Below are 20,141 nucleotides of genomic sequence, written 5' to 3' on the forward strand. Positions count from 1 at the left end.
GCACTGCCTAACTGGGATGCCGGGGTAACCGCAGTCCAACCTGAGGTTTGCTGGGACCACACACTGGCTTTGAGCTGTCCAAATGAAACCCAGTCGGCGGCCAGACTACATGTTTGGGGTTATTTCCTTGCTCCCTGTGGAACCCCTTCAATCCTTCCTGATGAGTTCAGGGATAGTGAGAGTCTTGCCCCACAGGGGATGTCTAAAGAAAAGCAGTGCATTATGAAATGAACTGACAGCCGAGAGTGGGGACCCTGAGCTAGAATCCTCCTGGGCTGTCATTAGTCCACGCGTCAATGCAGCTGACTAGCATCCTTGGCCTTTCAGGTGAAACCCTTGGAATGTGTTGCCTCAACAGACCCCTAGCTGCCACCAACCCCAAAACTAAGAACGCCATCACATAACATTAGAAGTATGTGTCAAAGGCCCCACCCTCTGCTGTCCCCGGACATGCCATCTGGTACTCGGGAACTGTCTTGATTTGTGGCCATCTTTGTTTTCTCAACAAAGCTTCTGTAGTCACTTGTGTGGTAGAAGGGACAGTTTCCTGTAAAAAGCTGTTGGGTCCTTGTTTTGCAAAAGATGGGCAATGGACTACCAAAGTCTATTAAAACCAGAATCAAACTTTATTCCAGAAAAAGAAAAAAATTTCCATAGGGCACACAAAGCTTCTTAGCTATAACTGTGACCAGAACAGGAGAATCAGACTTCTGTAGCTGTGGCAATGGACTCTCTCTGATGAACTCCACCTTTTATAGCAAGAAGTAAGCATTAGGAATAAACAAATGAATTTTTACAATCTCAAGGTAAAACTCATACAAATTGCTTTTTTTGTTTTTTTAATAATGTTCATTAACAGGGTTTTTCATTTAAAACTAGTATTTGTATTTAGTGTGGAGACCAAAAAATGTAAGCCTATTCCCACCTTGTCTGTTGGTCAGAGTGTCTGGAGGTTGCTAAAAATTGTTGACAACCAGGACTACCTACCCTGACTCAGGATGTGCTATCTTGGTTCTTTGGACATTAAGATGGCCCACACAGGTAGATCCATTTTACCCTGACAGATGATCAGGACATGCAAGCAGACTTCTGCTCCCTTTCTTGTATTAGGAGATGACCTGGGGAGTGGCTGGATTCAGCATACTTGGTCTAGGGTGGCTTCACTGGCTAAACAACAGAATGCTAATGACTTGATGTCTCAAAGTGTTGAAGCAAGAAACTTTGTATCTTGTTAAAGAAATCTTCTGTTGCCTTCTTCTCCCTTTTGTATTGGGTATAAATTTGTGTGGAAAATTAAACACAGGCAATTTTCAATATTCACAGGAACTCCCTCCCGATTTTATCCTATGCTTCTGTATTATTACTTTACTGGCATCTTTGTATTCTTTACTAATTTGTGATGGAGCTTACCAAAGCTCTCCACTCCCCTGACACTGCCAGTTTTGCATAGCAGGGGAGGGTACATGCACAACCAAAAAAGTCAGGTCCATCCCATCCTTTAAAGGTTAACTCAGCTCATGTCACTTGTTGGTCATGCGTGGCCAGGGGCTATCTAAAAGCTGACCCTCAGTTTGCAGAGGGCCGCTTCAGCCTTGCAGACAGAGCTGTGGCTTATAAAGCCAAGTAACCCATGGTTAATAGCTAACCCTCAAGCTACTGGAAAAGCTGTCAACAGTCTGTTCTCATTTTCCTAGGTTTATAACTCTCTATTTTTTTTTTATTTCTACATTTTTCGTTCTGGAATGTACATTTCTGTATTCTTATTCCTGAACTCTTCTGTAGTCACTCATATTTGACTCAGAATACACCTTGCTTTTTGAGACAGGATCCCTTGTGGCCCAAGATGGCCTTGAACTGGCTGCACACTCTTCGATCTGGAAGGATAGCTGTGGTTCACAGGCGCTACTGAATGCTAACCCAAGGAGCTTGGTTGTTTCCCTAGCGCCCTTTGCCTGACTCTTTCATCTCACAAGGTCAGGAAATCATTTATGTATCTACATACCCTCCAGGTCTCGGAGCTCCTGGGAATTGAGGGATCCCTGAACCCCAAAATGAGGTTCCCTTCCCTTTGATCCAGAAGAACTGTCCCCTCGCAGGGGAAAGTGTCCCCAGAGGTATCCTGCCGTGGGGAAGATGGCCATGTGGACTATTCTAGTGTCTCTGCTGCAGCTCTCTACCACATGGAGGTTAGCTCATACATGGAGGAAGCTGTGAGCTTCCTCCATCTCCAGCATTCCTGGTTCAAGATTGTCTACTTATCCACATGGTCTGCCTCCTTTCGCCGGCTAAATGATTTCTATGAAATTGGGAGTCCAACAGCCTCTACATCTCCCCCACTGCAGGGTGTCCATCATGCCTTCCTGGCTACTCCAGACATTGACCCAGGGTCCATAGGGATCTTTTGAAACTTCAACCTGGTTCAACCTCCTAGATTTTGTATAGAACTTTAATGCCTGGAACAGTGGGACTTCATAGCTCCCCAGAGACCCTACTGTCTTCACCCTGGTCAGGGGTGACCTGGCAAAGAGCTTGGCCACCTCTCACCCAGCCCTGTGATTCACTGGTTTCTATAAACCATCTGGAGCTTCTACTGCCTTCTCAACCGGTTCTGGTTTATTCTGGCAACTTGCCAGGATGGTGTGGAAAGACCATCTCTGTTCAGAAATCTCTGGCAAAGAAGGAAATGAGAGGGGATGAGCACCTGCCAGCCCTCCTACCCAGGCCTCAGTTCCAACCCCGCTACAGACTGAGGAGGAGAGGGGTTTGCTCAGTTTCTCTGAGCCTCCACTAACTTGACTGTGAAATGGGACAGAAAGAGGCACTCTGTAGGACTGCTCCAAGAAGACGTGTGCCCAGTGAATGGTAACTAAGTATGAAATTGATGTAGAAGGTAGGCAGGTTGCTAAGTCCCTCCCCTGCTGAGAGGTTCCAGCCTAGTACTGAGGGACCCAGATAGATACTTATACAAGGTAACATACTCCTCAGCTACCCCAGAGGAGCAAGCTAGCATTAGACAGAGGGCTCTGGTCTCCATGGCAGCAGGAAGCTTCAGGATGAGCACACAGGATGTGCAGGGGCTCAAGCAAGGCCCTTTTATATCCATGTGTTTGCTGGGTTCTGTGGACTCTGGCCTCTGGCTCCACCACTTTCTCTCCTGTGAAATACCAGAAGACTCCTCCCCCATCCTGAGTCAGGGGGATGGAGTAGGGTGGGGAGAGTAATGGGGATGGGTGGGGATGGGGACAGCCACTTTAGAGTGCAGTCTGGAAGCAGGTCTGTCAATCATTGTATGAACCTAGTCTGGAAGAAGGCTCTGTGAGGCTTTGAGGGATGTTTAGTCTTGTGTTCCCCACCCCTTCACAGGAGCAGTGCAGAGGACTCTGGGCCACTTAGTCTGCAGCACCATGGATACCTGAAAGACATGTGACAACTAGGCTGGGTCCCAGGGTCTCCCTCACCTGCGCTCTTAGAGGCAGAACTCTAGCTCTACACATTACCCAGAAAAGCCATTTTTATATTAGCTACACTTTAATAAATACCTGAAACACATGTGATTTCCAGTGTCCAGGTTGCTGGCAGATAGGGCATAACCTCAAGGAGGCATAATGCAATATCGTGCCATGTGACCATTTAGGCCACATTTGAAACAGTTTGCCTGTGAGGTTGACTTAGGCTGGGCTCTGTCAGGGTAGAGCCTTGTAATTGGCTTCCCTTGTCCCCATTCCTGTGACCTTAGGGCAGCTGCTAAGGCCTGGGCCTATAGATTGCTGTAGCTTTGTCTGTTGGGAAGACTAAGCTTCTTGGGCATTAAAATTTTAAAGGCCATTTTCACCAATTCCCATATAGGGGTTTGGGGACCTCCTCAACCTTTCTTAACTCTTTCCTAATATCTGGTGCTGACTGAAAAATAAAATGGGTGAGCAGAAGGATTAGTAGAAAAGGAACCTAGTCGCTTTTCTTTTTGAGAGAGATCTGGAAGAGAAAAGGGAACTTGGGAGGATTGGGAGGAGCTAGCTCAGCTCACAGAGGGGGTCCAAGGGTAGGGAGACGAGGTAGGATGGGGAGGGGAAGGTGGAAGTTGACCTTGAACCAAGGGAGGGGGTAGACGTGAAAGGAGAGGGCCACTGAGAAAGTTGCTCCACAGGAGGGAGTTGGGTAGTGTGGATTGAGGGGGTGGGAGAGGGGCCAGTGCCTCTGGCAGCAAGGTGCTGTGAGACACTGGCTACTAAGGGAGGGGTGAGAGTGCAGAGCCCAAGGACATATGTAAGCTCTGTCCATTTGTCTTTGTGGTGGCAAAAAATTTTAAGGTCCCAGAGGATGGTTGAGGCCAAATCTTAGGGAAATTAGCCATTTGGGACAGATGGTATTGGACAGACAAGCCCAATTTAAAAAGATTTTGTAAGAGGAGTTCTAGGAACAACAGCAGATCTGGCTTTGAACTGCAAGTGCCCATTTTAAAGTCTATGCCCAACAACGGGACCTAAGTCCACTCCAGCGCGTCTGCCAAAATGGCTCTTAGGTCCAAATGGGGACGTACAAATTGAATGCTTGGCGTCCCAAAACAAACAAATCTCCACCTCAGCCAAGGCCGGCCTGCCAGTCTGACCACTGCTGGGAATCAGACCTCTGGTGCAAGCTCGCGGCTTCAACAGGAATCAAAAAAATGACAAAAATAAGTACAAATGGGTTCCCCAAAAACCCTATAGCATAGACAAGAAAAGGGACTCACCAAGACACAGTTGCTGAAGCCAGGAGCCAGTTTGTGGTGTGGAGAGCTCAGATTGTAAACTAGGGGGCTTTCAACATCTGGCCTAGGGCCACGTGGAAAAAGCCTGCCCTATCTTGGTGGAACCTCCAAGATGTTAGGAATAATTCCCTATGCAAAATACCAATCAAGTTAAATCACAAAAAGCCAAATTAAAGGATATCCAGGTTTAATAGGAATTCTGCACTTTTGGGTAGCCCAGAGGGAGGCCACAAACACGACCACCAGGAGGAAGGAAAAGAGACCACATGTTCCTCTTTTGGGAGTTCACTTAAATATTCTGTGGGAGTGGTCCTGACCCCTACCTGGCCTGCTGGAATTGAGAGTCCAGGTCCAGACCAACACAATTCTCAGGCCTGGTGGCTGGGGTCTACACTCCCAACTAAGAGACACCACATAGTCAAAGCCAGTGAAGGAATCACTGCTGCAGGGTTGGACTCTGGCAGGAGGCAGGGAATTTGGGAAGCTGGAGAGTAGATGACAAGAGGTGAAGAGCGGCCGCCACTCCAGGCTGCCAGCAGAGGGCGCTGTGAACCCGTCTAAGTTTTATCCAAGGTTCTGATTCAGTCCAGATGGGCTCACAGCTGCCTTCACTTAGGTCTGGAGGACACTCCCAGAAATTCTAGCGTGAATGCCACGCTCCTGGAGGGTAGCCAAATTGCCTTCAGCTGAGCCCACACCACCCTACCCGAGGCCCTGAGGAAGGGGCAGCATCCTGAGTTCCCGTGGACAGGGAGAGCCAGGCAGAGAGAGATGGGCGGGTGCTGCAGTAAGAGGAAGATGAGGGCCAAGACTGCTGCACCCAGGAGAGCAGAGGACTCCATTTCACCTGCCCCACAGAGAAGGGTGCTCTGCTCAGAGGGACAGTGACTAGAAACCAGAGAGCAACAGGACCCAGTTTTCTTCTCTAAGCTTCAGGCAGGAAGGTGGCCAGTGTGGATGAAGAGTTGCCACAGTCAAGCTGGAACCGTGGAAGTTCAGATCCTGCAGACCGTTACAAACAGCTGGTCTGGAACGGGGTTTGCATTTTATTTGTGTAATGCAAACACAGACTTTACACGCCAAAGAGGTTTTCTAAGGGACTGGGGTGCTTAACCTGCAAAGTCAACCAAAGCTGACAATCCTAGTTGTGGGTGAGGAGAGAGAACCTGCCAGCCTGGAAGGTCCTCCCTGTTGACCACAGCCTGGAGCTTCTCCATCCGTCTCCAGGCATTCACCACAGCAGAACCAGGCACTGCTGACTCCCTCGTGGAGATCCCCGTCACTGTGTTCTCTTATTCTCCAGGATCTCTTTAACCACATTTATTGACACCGAGGAGACACCTCTGCAATGGGACACTCAAGAAGCTGCCATTATGCTTGGGTCCATTGACCAGTCCCCTGCGTTCCTTCCTTCACCAAGCAGAGCAGAGATGAGGGTGAAGGAAGCCAGGCACATAGACCACAGGAGTGCAGGGGACATCAGAGAGCTCAGTGGTCAAGCTGCTACCTTCAGATCCCCATTACAATGGAAACTCAGGCTGGAGACACAGCCTAGTAGTTAAGACTGACCTGAATCTAAATTGCCCTTCCTAAGCTTGGCAAGTGGACAGTTAGAATGGTCAATTTGGGTTCTAAACAAAGACTGGATCCTACAGAAAGACTCTCTGTTGTATCCTGTTTTATGTCACACAGGGCAGTGACATCTCACTTCTGATGTGCCACCCAGACCTCTAAAGGTCAGGGCCCCAAGTCCAAGGTCACGAAGCCTGTGGGGACCAGTGTGAAGTACTGTGTAAAAAGTCTTCACCTTGCATGGAAATGTACAGAGAACCCAGCCATCAAATTAATATCAGGATTTAAAAATTAAAAGTAATAAAGATATATACAATGGACAAAATGTCAAAATTCTGCACTTGGATAACAGTGCCCCACTTCTACACTGTAATCCTGGCCCTGCTTCCAATAAACCTTTATTTATAAAAGCAAATAGGAACCAAGGAGGCAGGGCCTTTGCCTAGCAGACAGGCTCAAACTCCTGTCTCCTGAGTTTGCTCTGATGGTCCTATAAGGGGAGGGCTCCCGTGTTTTCCCTGTGTGTCCTGGGTGTCACAGTCACTGCACAGTCTGATGTGCTCTCAGTGTGATTTGCCCGACATCACGTTGAAGCGTCATTCCCAGAGCAGGGTGTCTGGGGGACTGAGGCCTTTTCCAAGAAGAAGAAACCATTGACGCCCACCTCAGTGAGAAGCAATGATTTCTGACCACTGGGCTGTGTGAATGGGGCATGGAGGATGGGGCCTTTGAGGGGTCCCCTGTGGGCAGAGAGCTAAGGATCAGCCATGCCGCACAAGTAGGAGCCTCCACCCCCAAACCTCCCCAAAGATGATGCAAAGAAAACTCACACCAAGAAATGAAGAGGGTGGATCAAACCACAGTGGATGTTGGGTAAGAAAATGAGATGCAGACCACTGCTCTGTGTCCATTCCAAGAAAAGGGGGTGACCACCCACAATGTGGAGATCTTAAATGTGACTGTAGATAAACACAAACCAGGCCGTAATAGAAGATGGTTTTCATAGTTTGATTTCTTAGCAAAAAAGACTTGATTTCTAAATCTTGTAGGAGAGGTGTTTGGGGTTTTTTGTTTGCTGCTTTTTGTTTTTGTTTGTTTCTTGGGTTTTTAATGTTGTTTATTCTCCTCTTAGAGAGGAAGTGTGCTGTAGAAGATTCCATCTGCCTGCTGTTCTAGTTAGCTCTAACTCTTTTTGTCTAGAATACCGAAACAGCAGTCTCAATTGAGGGCATGACAATCAGATTGACCTTCCTGGGGGTGGGGCAAGGATGGTCTTACTTGTTAATTGATGTAGAAGGGCCCAGCCCACTGTGAGTGGCACCTTCCCTAGGTGGGTGAGCCTGGTCTTTAAAAGCAAGTCAACTGAGCAAAAGTCCAACTGTGCCAGCAGGAGGTATCCTTCCTGGTTTCTGATTCAAGTTCCTCCTGTGACCTCCCTCAGTGATGGGACTGTGACCCAGAAGTGTAAGCCAGATAAATCCCTCCTCCCCTGAGCTGATTAGGGTAGAGTGTTTCCTGAAAACATTATTGGGAACTAGAACACTCGTCTCAGGGGCTCCTGGCTTGAGTCTCTTAGTGTGTTAAAGCATCTCAGGATCAGTTTCCCATGGGCCTGGAACACTCTCTCCTCCGTGAAGTGTGACCCTTCCCCCTTCGCACCCCCTAAGAGTGACACGCAGAAATAAATACAAGAGTAGAGGTCTCAGCCATCAGAGCAGCCTTGTGCTGAGTGTGGGGTCTTTATTCGTCAGGACTCCAGGCTTCTATGTGGGCAGCAGCAGAGAGAGCAGAGCGGGGATGAGGGCTGCCCTCGACCACCACCGCCAGCCAGTGTGCGGGGTGCAAAGGTCGCTTCCCAGAGCCTGGCCGGCTTCAAAAGGTGCATTCTGGGAAGAAAGAAAAGGATTAAGGTCATCCCCTCTCAGGGCTGCCTGGCTTCCCAAACCAGTACCCGGTGGCCTTCTTCCCTGGTCTCAGGGGAATGTGAGTCCCCCAAAGCCTGCAGGAGGCACTCTGCATCCTCCCTGACATCACCAAAGCACTTAACTGCACCCCAGTGGTCCTGTCAGAGGTTTGTGCCATAGTGCCTAGAAGGGAGCCAAAGGCAAGTGACCTGCCAATCATGGGGCAGCGGCCAGCCCCTGTTACTACTCCTGACCATACTCTTTTCTCCTTCCTGGCTCTGCCGAAGGTGGGGAGCTGCACATGGGATGCCTCTGTTCAGCTGGGGCTCAGCCGTTTGTTACCCAGGCCAAAGAGCACATCTGGATCCTTTGGGTGCCAGCCCAGGACAATCCCTCGGAGAGATACACTCTCTTAGAAGGTGAGCCAGCATTCAGAAGTGACAGATGACTCACACCGGATGGCTCCCCTAAGATGTGGTAGATTGGACCTTGGTAAGACAGGATTGGCAAGCCACCCAGGTGCCTGGCCATCTGCTGTTTGCATATGGCCCTACCCAGGGATTCTTGAGGGATTTGCCCTACAACCCACTCCACCCAGGGAGGGGGTAAGAGAGGCAGGCTAGTGGGCAGGAGCCAGGGCACAAGCACAGTCACCTGTGGTCTGCGGCGAGCATGTCCTAGGTGACAAGGGACTATGGATGGCCTGTTTGCTAAAACATTGGCTCAAAATTAATCCATTTCCACAGCCATGCAGTGTTCCTTTTTTACACCAGTTTGCACCATGTATGTGTGTGTGTGTGTGTGTGTGTGTGTGTGTGTGTGTGTGTTGGGGGAGGGGTGGTCAGCAGTCAGCCTCAAGCATTGTTCCTAAGCTGCTATTTGCTTTGATGTGTGTGCGTGTATGTGTGCATATATCTACATTTATTTACTTGTGTGTGTGCATATGTGAAGGGAGGCAAGCCAGTGCACAGGTGAAGGTCAGAGGTCAGCTTGGTGGAATCAGTTCTCCTCTGCCACCATGTGGTTCTCCTCTGCCACCATGTGGGGTTAGGGATTTGAATCCAGGTCACGAGGCTGGGCAGTGAGCACCTTCATCTGCTGAGCTATCTCACTAGTCCTACCTTGCTTATTGATGGTCTGGAACTTTCTAATTAGTCCGGGCTAGTTGGCCAGTAAGCCCCACATATCTGCCTGTCTCTGCCTCCCTGGTGATGGGGGTCCAAGCATGGACCACCGCACCTGGCTTTTTGACACGATTTCCTGAATCCAACTCATGTCCTCACGCTTGTGTGGGAAGCGATTTACTGACGGGGACGTCTCTCTGGCCCTCAGATTACACTTTTATATTTTATAGAAAGGACCAGCCACTGATCACTGGCTGCCCTGGATCCAAAATACCTGATAGGAGGTCTCCCTTGTGAGGCCTCCACCAAGGAATAGTGACAGTGTTGGTGTCCTGAGAGGCCCAGCTACATGGAAGGACAGGGCTGCCCTGGGCATCGCTGGTTGACCTTACCTGCCTCCTGCAGGGGCTTGAAGCACCAGGGCACATTCCGGATGCTGTTGTCAAAGCAGCAGCCACGGTTGTTACACTCCTCTTTGGAGACGCTGGGGTAGCCACAGTCCACCCTGACCTTGGCTGGGACCTGACACTGGCTTGGAGCTGTCCAAATGAAACCAAATCAGTGCCCAGGCTACAAATTCAGGATTGCTTTCTTGCTTCCTGTGGAACCCTGTAACCCTTCCTCCTGAATTCAATGATAGTGACAGTCTTGCCCGTAGGGGATGTCTAAAGAAAAGCAGTGCATTATGAAATGAACTGAGCCGAGAGTGGGGATACCAAGCTAAAATCCTCCTGGGCTGTCATTAGTTCGCCCGTCTCTGCAGCTGACTAGCGTCTGTTGACTCTCAGGTGAAACCCTTGGAATGTGTTGCTTAAGGCGCCACCAACCCCAAAGCTAAGAATGCCATCAGATAACACCTGAAGCTGTGGCGAAGGCCACACCCTCTGCCGTCCCCAGACACCCCATCTTGTACTCGGGCACTGCCTTGATTTGTGACAGTCTTAGTTTTGCCAACAATGCTTCTGCAGTCACTCTCCACCACATGCTGGTTAGCTCATCCTGTCCCAGCTGTGAGCTTCCTCCATCTCCAGAATTCCCCGTTCAAAACTGTCTATTTATCCCTATGTACCTCTAAAGCCTATCCCCTTTCACCGGCTACCTGATTTTCCCTATGAAAGTGGAAACCCAACCGCCTTCCACATCTCCCCCACTGCAGCGGGGCCATCATGCTTTCCTGGCTACTCCAGCTACCAGATGCCTTTACATGCCCAAGTCTACGGGGTTTCATAGCTCCCTAGGGGCCCTACTGTCTTCACCCTGGTCAGGGGTGACCTGGCAAAGGTCATACCCCAGGTCTCTGAGCTTGGCCACCTCTCACCCAGCCCTGTGATTCACTGGTTTCTATAAACCATCTGGAGCTTCTACTGCCTTCTCAACCGGTTCTGGTTTATTCTGGCAACTTGCCAGGATGGTGTGGAAAGACCATCCCTGTTCAGAAATCTCTGGCAAAGAAGGAAATGAGAGGGGATGAGCACCTGCCAGCCCTCCTACCCAGGCCTCAGTTCCAACCCCGCTACAGACTGAGGAGGGGCAGGGGTATGCTCAGTTTCTCTGAGCCCCCATTAACTTGACTGTGAAATGGGGACAGAAAGAGGCACACTGTAGGACTGCTCCAAGAAGATGTGTGCCCAGTGAATGGTAACTAAGTATGAAATTGATGTAGAAGGTAGGCAGGTTGCTAAGTCCCTCCCCTGCTGAGAGGTGCTAGCCTAGTACTGAGGGACCCAGATAGGTACTTACACAGGCCAATGTACTCCGCAGCTACCCCAGAGGAGCCAGCTAGCAGGACCAGCAGCATTAGACAGAGGGCTCTGGTCTCCATGGCAGCAGGAAGCTTCAGGATGAGCACACAGGATGTGCAGGGGCTCAAGCAAGGCCCTTTTATACCCATATGTTTGCTGGGTTCTGTGGACTCTGGCCTCTGACTCCACCACTTTCTCTCCTGTGAAATACCAGAAGACTCCTCCCCCATCCTGAGTCAGGGGGATGGAGTAGGGTGGGGAGAGTAATGGGGATGGGTGGGGATGAGGACAGTCACTTTAGAGGCAGCCTGGAAGCAGGGTCTGTCAATCATTGTATGAACCTAGTCTGGAAGAACGCTCTGTAAGGCTGCGAGGGACATTTAGTCTTGCGTTCCCAGCCACCTCACAGTAGCAATGCAGAGGACCCTGGGCCACTAGGTCCATAGCACCACTAACACCTGAAACACAAGTGACCTAGGCTAGGTCTCAGGGCCTCCCTGTCTATCACTCTTAAAGGCAGAAACTCTAGCTCTGCACTTTTCCCAGAGAAGCTATTTTTATTATATACTTTAATAAATCCCTAAGATAGGTTTATTCAGTGTACTTTGATAAAAGTAGTATACATTTAGTTTTTTTAAAATCAAATAATAGAAAGCCCCCTTCCTGTCTGGAGACATCTCTTTTCAGCACTGTCAAACAGATTTTTAAAAATGTACTTGCTTAAGTGTGTGTGTGTGTGTGTGTGTGTGTGTGTGTGTGTGTGTGTGTATCTGCATGTATGTAGGGCCATGTAGAGGTCTGAAGAGACATCAGATCATCTAGAACTGGAGTTACAGATAACTGTGAGCCACTGTGTGCATGCTGGGATTTGAACCTTGGTCCTCTGAAGGAGCAGTCAATGCTCTTTACCACTGAGCCACCTCTCCAGCCCCTTCCTAAGCAGCTTTTAACCGAAGCAGGTGCAGACTCTTTGTCTGTGTCCAGTTCGCCTTGCCTTACTTCTAATAAGAGGCTGACGCTGACATTGGAAACTGTCCTTGAGCAGCCTGTGAGGATGAGGCTGGTGTGGGAAGACCTCGCTCCTAAAGGAAGAAACTGAGGCCTATCAGAGGCCACGCTGAAGTTGCTCCAGCAGCTGGGGCTAGCCATCAGCTCAGCGTGGGTCTTCCTTGCCTGGTCCTCGCTGACCGGCAGTGTGGCATCATAGGCTGGTCCTCACTGACCGGCATTTTGGCATCCATAGGCTTTAACAGGAACCACCTGAGAACCCTCCAGCACATTTTGTTCATCACCCCACAAAATGGCTGCATCTGACTGCTCCCACTTGGCATCCACATTGGGTGTCTTATGGGCCCCTAGAGGGGTGTCCAGAAGTCATCCTCCACTGACTGGCCAGTGTGCAAGGTCTGAGGTCTGATGGACAAGTCCAAGCCTGCAAACTGGTCCTGGCATCAGAGATGCCGTCTCCCACATGGGGAGAGCACAGAGCCCGGAGAGACTAGAGCACACAGAGCCTAGATCAAAGACCAGACGCAGCCAGCAGATACTGAGACCCCATGACACCCAGTAGAGCCCTCAGAGGACCGAAAAGCCTTACGGCAGGAATTGTGACATACAGTTGTCAGGATTGTGTTGTCGGGATGAGGTAAACTACCTGGGTTTTGAGGCCTGGGCATGAGTTCACTAGATGAGCGAGGGTCAGAAGGGCATTGTGGTGGTACTGCCCGCTTAGCGATACTCATTAGCATCCCACAAATGTAGTCCTTGAGGCAGGTGAAGGCCGAACATGGTGTACCACCTCCCTTCTCTCAGATTACCACTCTCGGTTATCTGAGCCAGCAGTTAGGTAGAGGAAGGAGGCAAAAGCCAGGCAGCGTCGCCAGGAATTCATGCTGGCCACCTGTCACTTGGTCTGCAGCTGCACCAGGCGTGGTCCTCCCTCCCTGTGAATGCATCTCTGGCCTCCCAGCCCTTCTGAGTCATCAGAACCTAGATGTTTGGAGATGCAAACACCGTGACTGGTTCCGGGCTGCCCCATCTTTCGGTGACAGTTGCAAATGTGACATGCCAGCTGCAGATGGTGATCAGCCCTATATAGGGCTGAGTCTCCTGCCTTGAGCACGGAGACAGGATTCACCCATCACTGTTGGTCAGGAAGGTTCAGGCCCTGCTGTTCTGGGAAAATGATGTTCAGACTAAAGAATACTTGGGGCCCTGGCTTTGGCCGCCCTGGGGGACTGGCCACAGCCATCCCTAGCTCCCGACGTCTGTAAGAGGGTGGGGCTGTGGCAGGGAATCACCTCCAGGAACACCTTGTGGAACAGAGATAAATCTAAAACACGGTAGCTGACAGCTGCGCAGCAGGACACCACAACACAAACACGGCCCCGCCCTTCCCCTGCAGGTTCACGGCTCTCACAGGGACGGCAATCACCTCAGGAGAGCCAGTCCGAGGCCTTGCGGTGACCTTGAATCTTCAGGGAAGCCAAGAGCCCTTCCCTACAAGACCAGGAGGCACCCGAAGCGTGCGGCTTTTCTCAAACTTTCACGAAAGCAAAGCTGCGCTGTGGGATCAGAGCCCTGGAGCGCTGGAACGGAAACCCCTCTGCGCGAAGGCTGCCCACCAGCAACCCAGATGAGCCACTGTCTCTCTAGGGCACCAGACTTCATTTGAACTAAGATGGTGTCCACATGTGCGGGGCTGGTCAGTGTCCTCAGCGTGTGACTTGGTTTAGAATAGGGTCCTTGTGGATGTAATTCAGTCAACAGTGATACCATGAAACAGGAGGAAGGCTGGCCCTAAGTCCTACTGACGGGCATTCTTTTAAGAGGAGGAGAAGACACAGAGACAGGGCAATGGGAGCAGAAACCTGGGAGAAGATGGCAGAACAAGGGGACAGAGGCAGGAGGGACAAGTTCACAAGCCGAGGAATGCCAGCAGCAGCTATCAGGAGTGAAGAGCTGCAAAGAGTCCCCTGATCTTGAGCAGGGTGTAGTAGCGCGCGCCTTTAATCCCAGCACTCGAGAGGCAGAGACAGGAGGATCTCTGTGGGTTTGAGGCCAGCCTGGTCTACACAGTGAGTTCCAGAACAGCTAGAGTTATGTAGTGAGACTCTGTCTCAACAAAACGAAGTCTCCTGCCCAAAGTCCATGCCCGGAACAACGCTCTGCCAACACCTTCATCTTGGTCTCATGGGCTTCAGGGTTGGAGAGCCAAGTCTCTTTCAGGTGAACTGCCTCTCATGGTCCTTTCTACAGTAGCCAGTGGCTCTGAGTTCACGTCAGCTCCTGCGCCAGGCAGGAAAGTCAAGACCACTAGTGCTTTCCAAGGCTTAGCTTTGCTGGCCTCCCCTCATCTGGTGACCTCCCCTCTAGGTGGCCTCCTTTCTAGGTGGCCTCCCTCTGGTGACCTCCCTCCAGTGGCCTCCTCTCTGTTGGCCTCCCCTCTGCTGGCCTCCTCTCTGTTGCGCCCCCCCCCCCCCCGGAGGCCTTCCCTTCAGTGGCCTCCCCTCTGCTGGGTCCTCTCTAGTAGTCTCTTCTCTGGTGGCCTCCCCTCTGGTGGTTCACGCCATCAAACGTCTGTTTTTGCCTCTCCTTCCATGGTGACTACACTGACTTTTCATTCTGAAATGACTGAATGACCCCATGTCCTCTAAAGCTGCCTGCTTCCATGGGAGCATGGAAATTCTGAACTTTTACAGAAAATACTTGAAACCCAGATCATTGGTCAAGAGTTGGTAAAGAACTTACACTAAAACTAGGGGAAACACAACATGATTTTTTAGACAAAAAAAGGGGGGGGGGGGAAATACACTATAACACAAACTAAGAGACCCAGCCTCAGTATGCAGTTCCGAACCACAAAACTAGAGCTGACACGCCCTTCCCTGCACGCAGGTGCGCGTGCTTCAAGAGTGCAATGACTCCCAGCGTGCCAGGCACATTAACAACAACCTACATTGGAAAAGCCTGTGTTTCAACAGGGAGAAACTGAAAACAACACACCTAACTGCCGGTCAAACGGAGAATCAGTTCCAAGGCACGTTAGACCCATGTTCGTGTGAATGTGTCAGATCTACTTTTATTGAAATAAAAGAAATTTCAAAAATTAAATCTGAGTATAAATTGAAAATATTGCATGTCATTTCTATAGTTTACAAAGCCAGCAAACATTACCATGTAATGCTGATAAGTAAGTGTGGGAATGAGTCACGGTGTCTTCAGAGCCGGTGCTAGGGAGGGAAGAGGAAAATGGTTGTCAATCTGACAGACCTGGGAAGAGGGAGCCTCAGCTGACCAATTGCCCCTCCTCACTGTGGCATGTCTGTGAGGCTTTCTCTTAACTGCAGGTTGTCCATCCCACTGTGGACAGTACGATCCCTAGGCAGGTGGGCCTGGACCATACAATTAAGCAAGTTGGGTCACCCAGGAGAAGCAAGCCTGGAAGCTTCTGTCTCCTTGTGGTCTCTCCAGCCTGCAAGTCCCTGCCTTGGTTTACACCTGTCTTGACTTCCCTTGATGACGTAAGCTGTAAGATGGCATATTTTCTCACGTCTGTGTGTGTGAATATGTCTGTCTGTGCTGTGTGACTGTCTGAGTGTCTCTGTGTATGTATGAACGTAGATATGCATGCATAATTAATCGAAAAAAAAGTTTAAAAAAAAGGAGCCTACTTCTCCTTTCTTCTGCCATCGTGTGCAACACGCCCAACTTTCAGAATCAGGCGATCCCTGACCAAGAAACAAAAGGAAACCATCCCATTCTCCAATGGATTCTGATGAAAACAGGATCAGATATAACTCTAAGATGCTGGAGGAGACCCAAGCCTTAAGGAAATGCCTTACAACCAGATCTTATGGAGGCGTTTTCTCGATGGAGGCTCCCTCCTCTCTGGTGACTCCAGCTTGGGTCAAGTTGACATAAAACCAGTGCAGATGTATTGCTCCCGCTAAGAGTGGGTTTTCTCTAACACGCCGTGCTAGCCTTGCTTGCTCATCTCATCAGAACACACTGACTGGACGTGCCATCTAGTCTGTGTAGGAGAGTGCCCTGTGTGACGTTTGCACAGCAACTGGCCAACAGTGTATGTCTAAGACACTCTCCTACTGTTGACTATATTAGCTGACACATAGAGCCTGCTTGGAGCCATTCCTGAGCAGGGGAGCAGGAATGGCTTAGCAAGTCGTGAGGAGGTGGGAGAGGGGATAACCTTCCATACTGAGACTCTGTGGACCAAGTGCACTCTTGGTGTGTCACCCTTGCTAGGAGCCATCTTAGTGTGTCAGAGCAAAGCAGGGTGGCTGTTCTGAGTTCTAGGAAGATGCTGCTCACTGTCCCAAGAGCAAGCAGGTGATTGCTGAGTGCCTGTTGACACAGGAGGACAAATGCCAACTATGAGCTTCATAAAATGTAGAATAGGAGTCGGGGGTGGGGGTGGGGGAGATCCCTTGCTTTTCACAAAATCCACCACTCCGGTCCCAGAATCTTCTCCAGCCGTGCCCGCAACGGTCAGCTCTACAGCACAGTAGACAGAGGGTTTTGAGTTCAAGGGAGACTGAATACACAGATAGCCTCAGGAAAGGTGTGGGCTGCCAAAACTTCACAGCCACAGAAAGGGTGTGCCAGAGGGACCAAGCCCTCTAGTGACTGCAGGGCCTGTTTGCTGGCTTCCTCTGCTTGTGGGAGAGTCACCTCACAGCTCTCACCCCCCAGGAGGCTGCTCTTTGCTGTGTGGCGCTTACTTCGTCAGGAGACGACCTTAAATCTCTTCCCACTCACTGGCATGCCCGTGTCCCCAAGGATGCTTTCTCTCCTGGCATTTACTTACCTACGGGATACCCACCCCCCCCCCAAAGAACTGAAGCAAATTGTGAGGTCTAGGGTCCATATGTACCGGCATGGTCTCTGTGCCCTAATGACCTCATTTTCCACACCCGCACATCAAGGCCCATCACAGACTAGTCACACTCCCAGAGCCCTTGTGACCAACTGGTTTTTATATGTCTTGGGGAGTTTTCCCAGTGAGTTAATATTTGCTGAGTTCCTGCAGGCAGAAATACTATTGAGCAAAGGACAAACAGTCAATATTTATTAGCCATCGCCAGGTGCACAGTCTTCCGCCAGCTGTTGTAGAAGATACGGAAAGGACCTGGTGGAGCTGTTGAGAAAATGCTGGTTGTGGAGGGGCAACTCAAATTCCCACCCCAGGCAGCAAGGCCACCCACAGAGTCCCCGGTCCTTGGTGGCTTGACGTATTGGGAAGGATGGAGGGGCCACATTTCCCAACATGCGCAGTGGGTTGAAAGGGAAGAACATGGCTCTGTGGTCTTGGAACTAGCATATCACTTCATCTGGCAGAGGCAAAATGGCTCTGAGCTGGCTCTGCTGAGCAGAAGGGGTGTGAGGGACAAGAGAAGGAAAGTAACAGGAGATGCTGCTAAGGCACGGAACATGGGACGGTATGGAGAGCTAAGACCCAGGCTGAGTCAAGACGCAGAAGTTAGGGCCTGTGTATCTCACCTTTGTTTAGTGAAGTGATGCTCCTGTATGCCCTGGTGCTGCTACTGGGGATGATGGATGTCAATGACCAAGTTGGGCTTCCTCTTACATTCTAGGAATCATTGGTGTGATAGGAACTAGATATGACTAGTCACTGGATACATTTGTCATACAGGCTCACTTAGAAAATGATATTAAAAAAAAAAGTTGTCCTAGGGGTTTTAGAACCTGAAAATTTCCCCCTTTTTGTGGTTCTAAAACTATATCGAGTCATTCTATTATATTGTCCTTTTATATGTGAATTGTATTGCTATAATTAAATTATGTTGTGAAAGAAGGAGGAGAAAAGGAAGAATAGGAAGAGGAAGATGATGACCGTGATGACTGACGGGAGAAAGACAGGGAAAAAAATCTCATTGGATGATAATATCGTAACTTAATTATTCACAGAATGATGTGGGGTGCTCTGTATGCTGTGAATATGTTTTATTACCATTGATTAACAAAGAAGCTTCTTTGAGCCCATGGCAGTGCAGAATAGAGCAAGGCAGGAATTCCAAGCAGAGATAGAGGAGAAAAGAAGGCAGAGTCAGGGAGATGCCCAGGAACCACTGAAGGAGACAGACGCTGGATGGTAGATAGGCCACGGCCACACGGCAATACACAAATTAATATTAATGGGTTACTTTAAGATGTAAGAGTTCCTTAATAAAAAGCTTAAGCTAATGGGTCAAGCAGTGTTGTAATTAATATAGTTTCTGTGTAATTATTTTGGGTCTGGGTGGCCAGAAAACAAATGAGCAGCCTCCACTTAAAAAATGGCTCCCAAAGTGGGGCATGAATCCACATAAGACCTAAAAAAAAAAAAAATTTAAAACTATAGAGGGCTTCTAGACCCCAAAAATAGGAACCCAACACTTTCTTGGTAGCCATATTTTTTTTTCAGAATTTTTTTTTCTTTTTTGCTGCTGGTGAGTAGAGGTGCTGCAGTCCTTTAAGAGAGGTCTTCCTGACTCAGCATTGGCAGCAAAGATTGCACAGCTTCTTTAGGGGAGGGCTTCCTGGTTCGTGCTAGTTGCACAAACAGCTCTGGCTCTTTAAGGAGGCAGAGCACTTACACGAGGTCTGTGAGCAGTGTGTTACAAACTGTTTAATGGGAACATAGACCGACTGATTAACAGAACCCCAATGAGCAGGAAGTAGTTTAGAGAACAATGCCTAAATTCCCTAAATGATTGTTTATCAATGTTTGTTTACATTTAAAGGGGGATATGCTATAGAGATGAATACTTTGCATTGGTATGGATCTTGGTTTACTGATACAAATTTAAGGTCGATTTTGTTATATGTATATTTCTGCTTTTGATCAAGGTATTGTGTTTGTGCAACTCATTTAAAAATGTAATGTATAATTAAAAATACAGGTTAATAGATGGTCATCTATAACAATCAAGCTTGTAGTCATGTTAGTTAGGTTTTCTAGATATACAGAGCTATATTTCAGATGGTTAGATAGTCTTCAAATATTTCAAGGGTGCACAAAATATGGCATTTGAATGTTTTAAAAATTTAAGACTTTTTATGACAGTGACACCTGTCTGCTTCTGGCAGCACCAATTACTTCAGAGAGGTTGATGGGCATTGAAAAAAAATTATTATGAAGTTTGCCTTCAATGTGACAAGGCCAGCCATTTGGGTAAGAAATTGCTCTTACCTGGACTGCTGTATGAACTAGACTTGCAGGACCCACAGAAAAATGACTGCTCAAGTTGCCTAAAGAAGGTGAGACAGTCCTTCAGGGTTCCTGCTTCATGAAAGAGTCTGCCAGACATTCTGCAGGTCACAGAAGAAAGTGACTGACAAGCTGTCAATATAAGCAGAACTGTCTTTGAAATCTCCTGCTTCATGAAAAAGTCTGCCAGACACTATGGGCCTGTAGGCTGAAGTTGGGTGCCCACAATATAACTAAGAATTTTGGGTGACTGTCCAGGCAACAAGATATCTCTGTCAATTCTAGAGTTTTAAAAGTTGTTTACAATGTACTTCCTGTTTACTTAGGTAATATTATATCCTACTGGAGTCTTTAATGGAGTTTTAAAAAGATAGTTATAATTATAAAAAATAAATTAAATATAAAACTTTAGACTCACAAAGACAGGATAAATGGTAAAGAATTTTACTTAATTTGCCAAATGTAAATGGACTAAATATTGGAACTAATTCTTGCTTAATAACTTGATTCCATATAGTCAGATAAAACGTAATGGTGGTGGGCTGTGTGGAAGAGCCACACCGTGGACAGGAGACCAGTACACCACTGTCATTATCATGGTTATGGCCACCCTGTGTAGCAAACTCCACACAGACTTAACACTAGGGACAGTTAGACTTGCCTCACCGTGCTGGTCAAGGCCCTCTCTTCCCGCCACAGTGACCTCCTTCCATGGGCAAAGCTTTGGCCTCTGTTGTCCTTGAGTTCTCTCCCTAGCATCATCTAATGGTGCTCCTGGCTCACCTCCCTAGTGACCCACAAGACAGAGGGTAGCCTTTGCAG

General features: G+C 48.9%; 1 protein-coding gene across 1 annotated transcript; it reads right to left on the reverse strand.

The window, feature by feature from the left end:
* Window positions 1–8,019: 8,019 nt before the first annotated feature.
* Tff3 (trefoil factor 3) lies at window positions 8,020–11,245 on the reverse strand. Its single transcript, XM_041635028.1, has 3 exons — window positions 11,088–11,245; window positions 9,740–9,886; window positions 8,020–8,205 (listed from the first exon to the last, which is right to left on the reverse strand). Exons 1-3 carry the CDS (start codon window positions 11,236–11,238, stop codon window positions 8,192–8,194), a joined length of 312 nt encoding a protein of 103 aa, XP_041490962.1. The 5' UTR covers window positions 11,239–11,245; the 3' UTR covers window positions 8,020–8,191.
* Window positions 11,246–20,141: the final 8,896 nt, after the last annotated feature.

The sequence above is a fragment of the Microtus oregoni genome, unplaced genomic scaffold (genome assembly GCF_018167655.1).
Source record: "Microtus oregoni isolate MIOR12 unplaced genomic scaffold, Mior012 000046F_ref0000063, whole genome shotgun sequence".
NCBI classification, from domain to species: Eukaryota; Metazoa; Chordata; class Mammalia; order Rodentia; family Cricetidae; genus Microtus; species Microtus oregoni.

Coding starts and splice junctions, on each gene's coding strand:
- Tff3 (XM_041635028.1), bottom strand. CDS start 11,238: ATGGGTATAAAAGGGCCTTGCTTGAGCCCCTGCACATCCTGTGTGCTC. Junction 9,887..11,087: donor TGCGGAGTACATTGGCCTGT/GTAAGTACCTAT, acceptor TCATTTGGACAG/CTCCAAGCCAGTGTCAGGTC.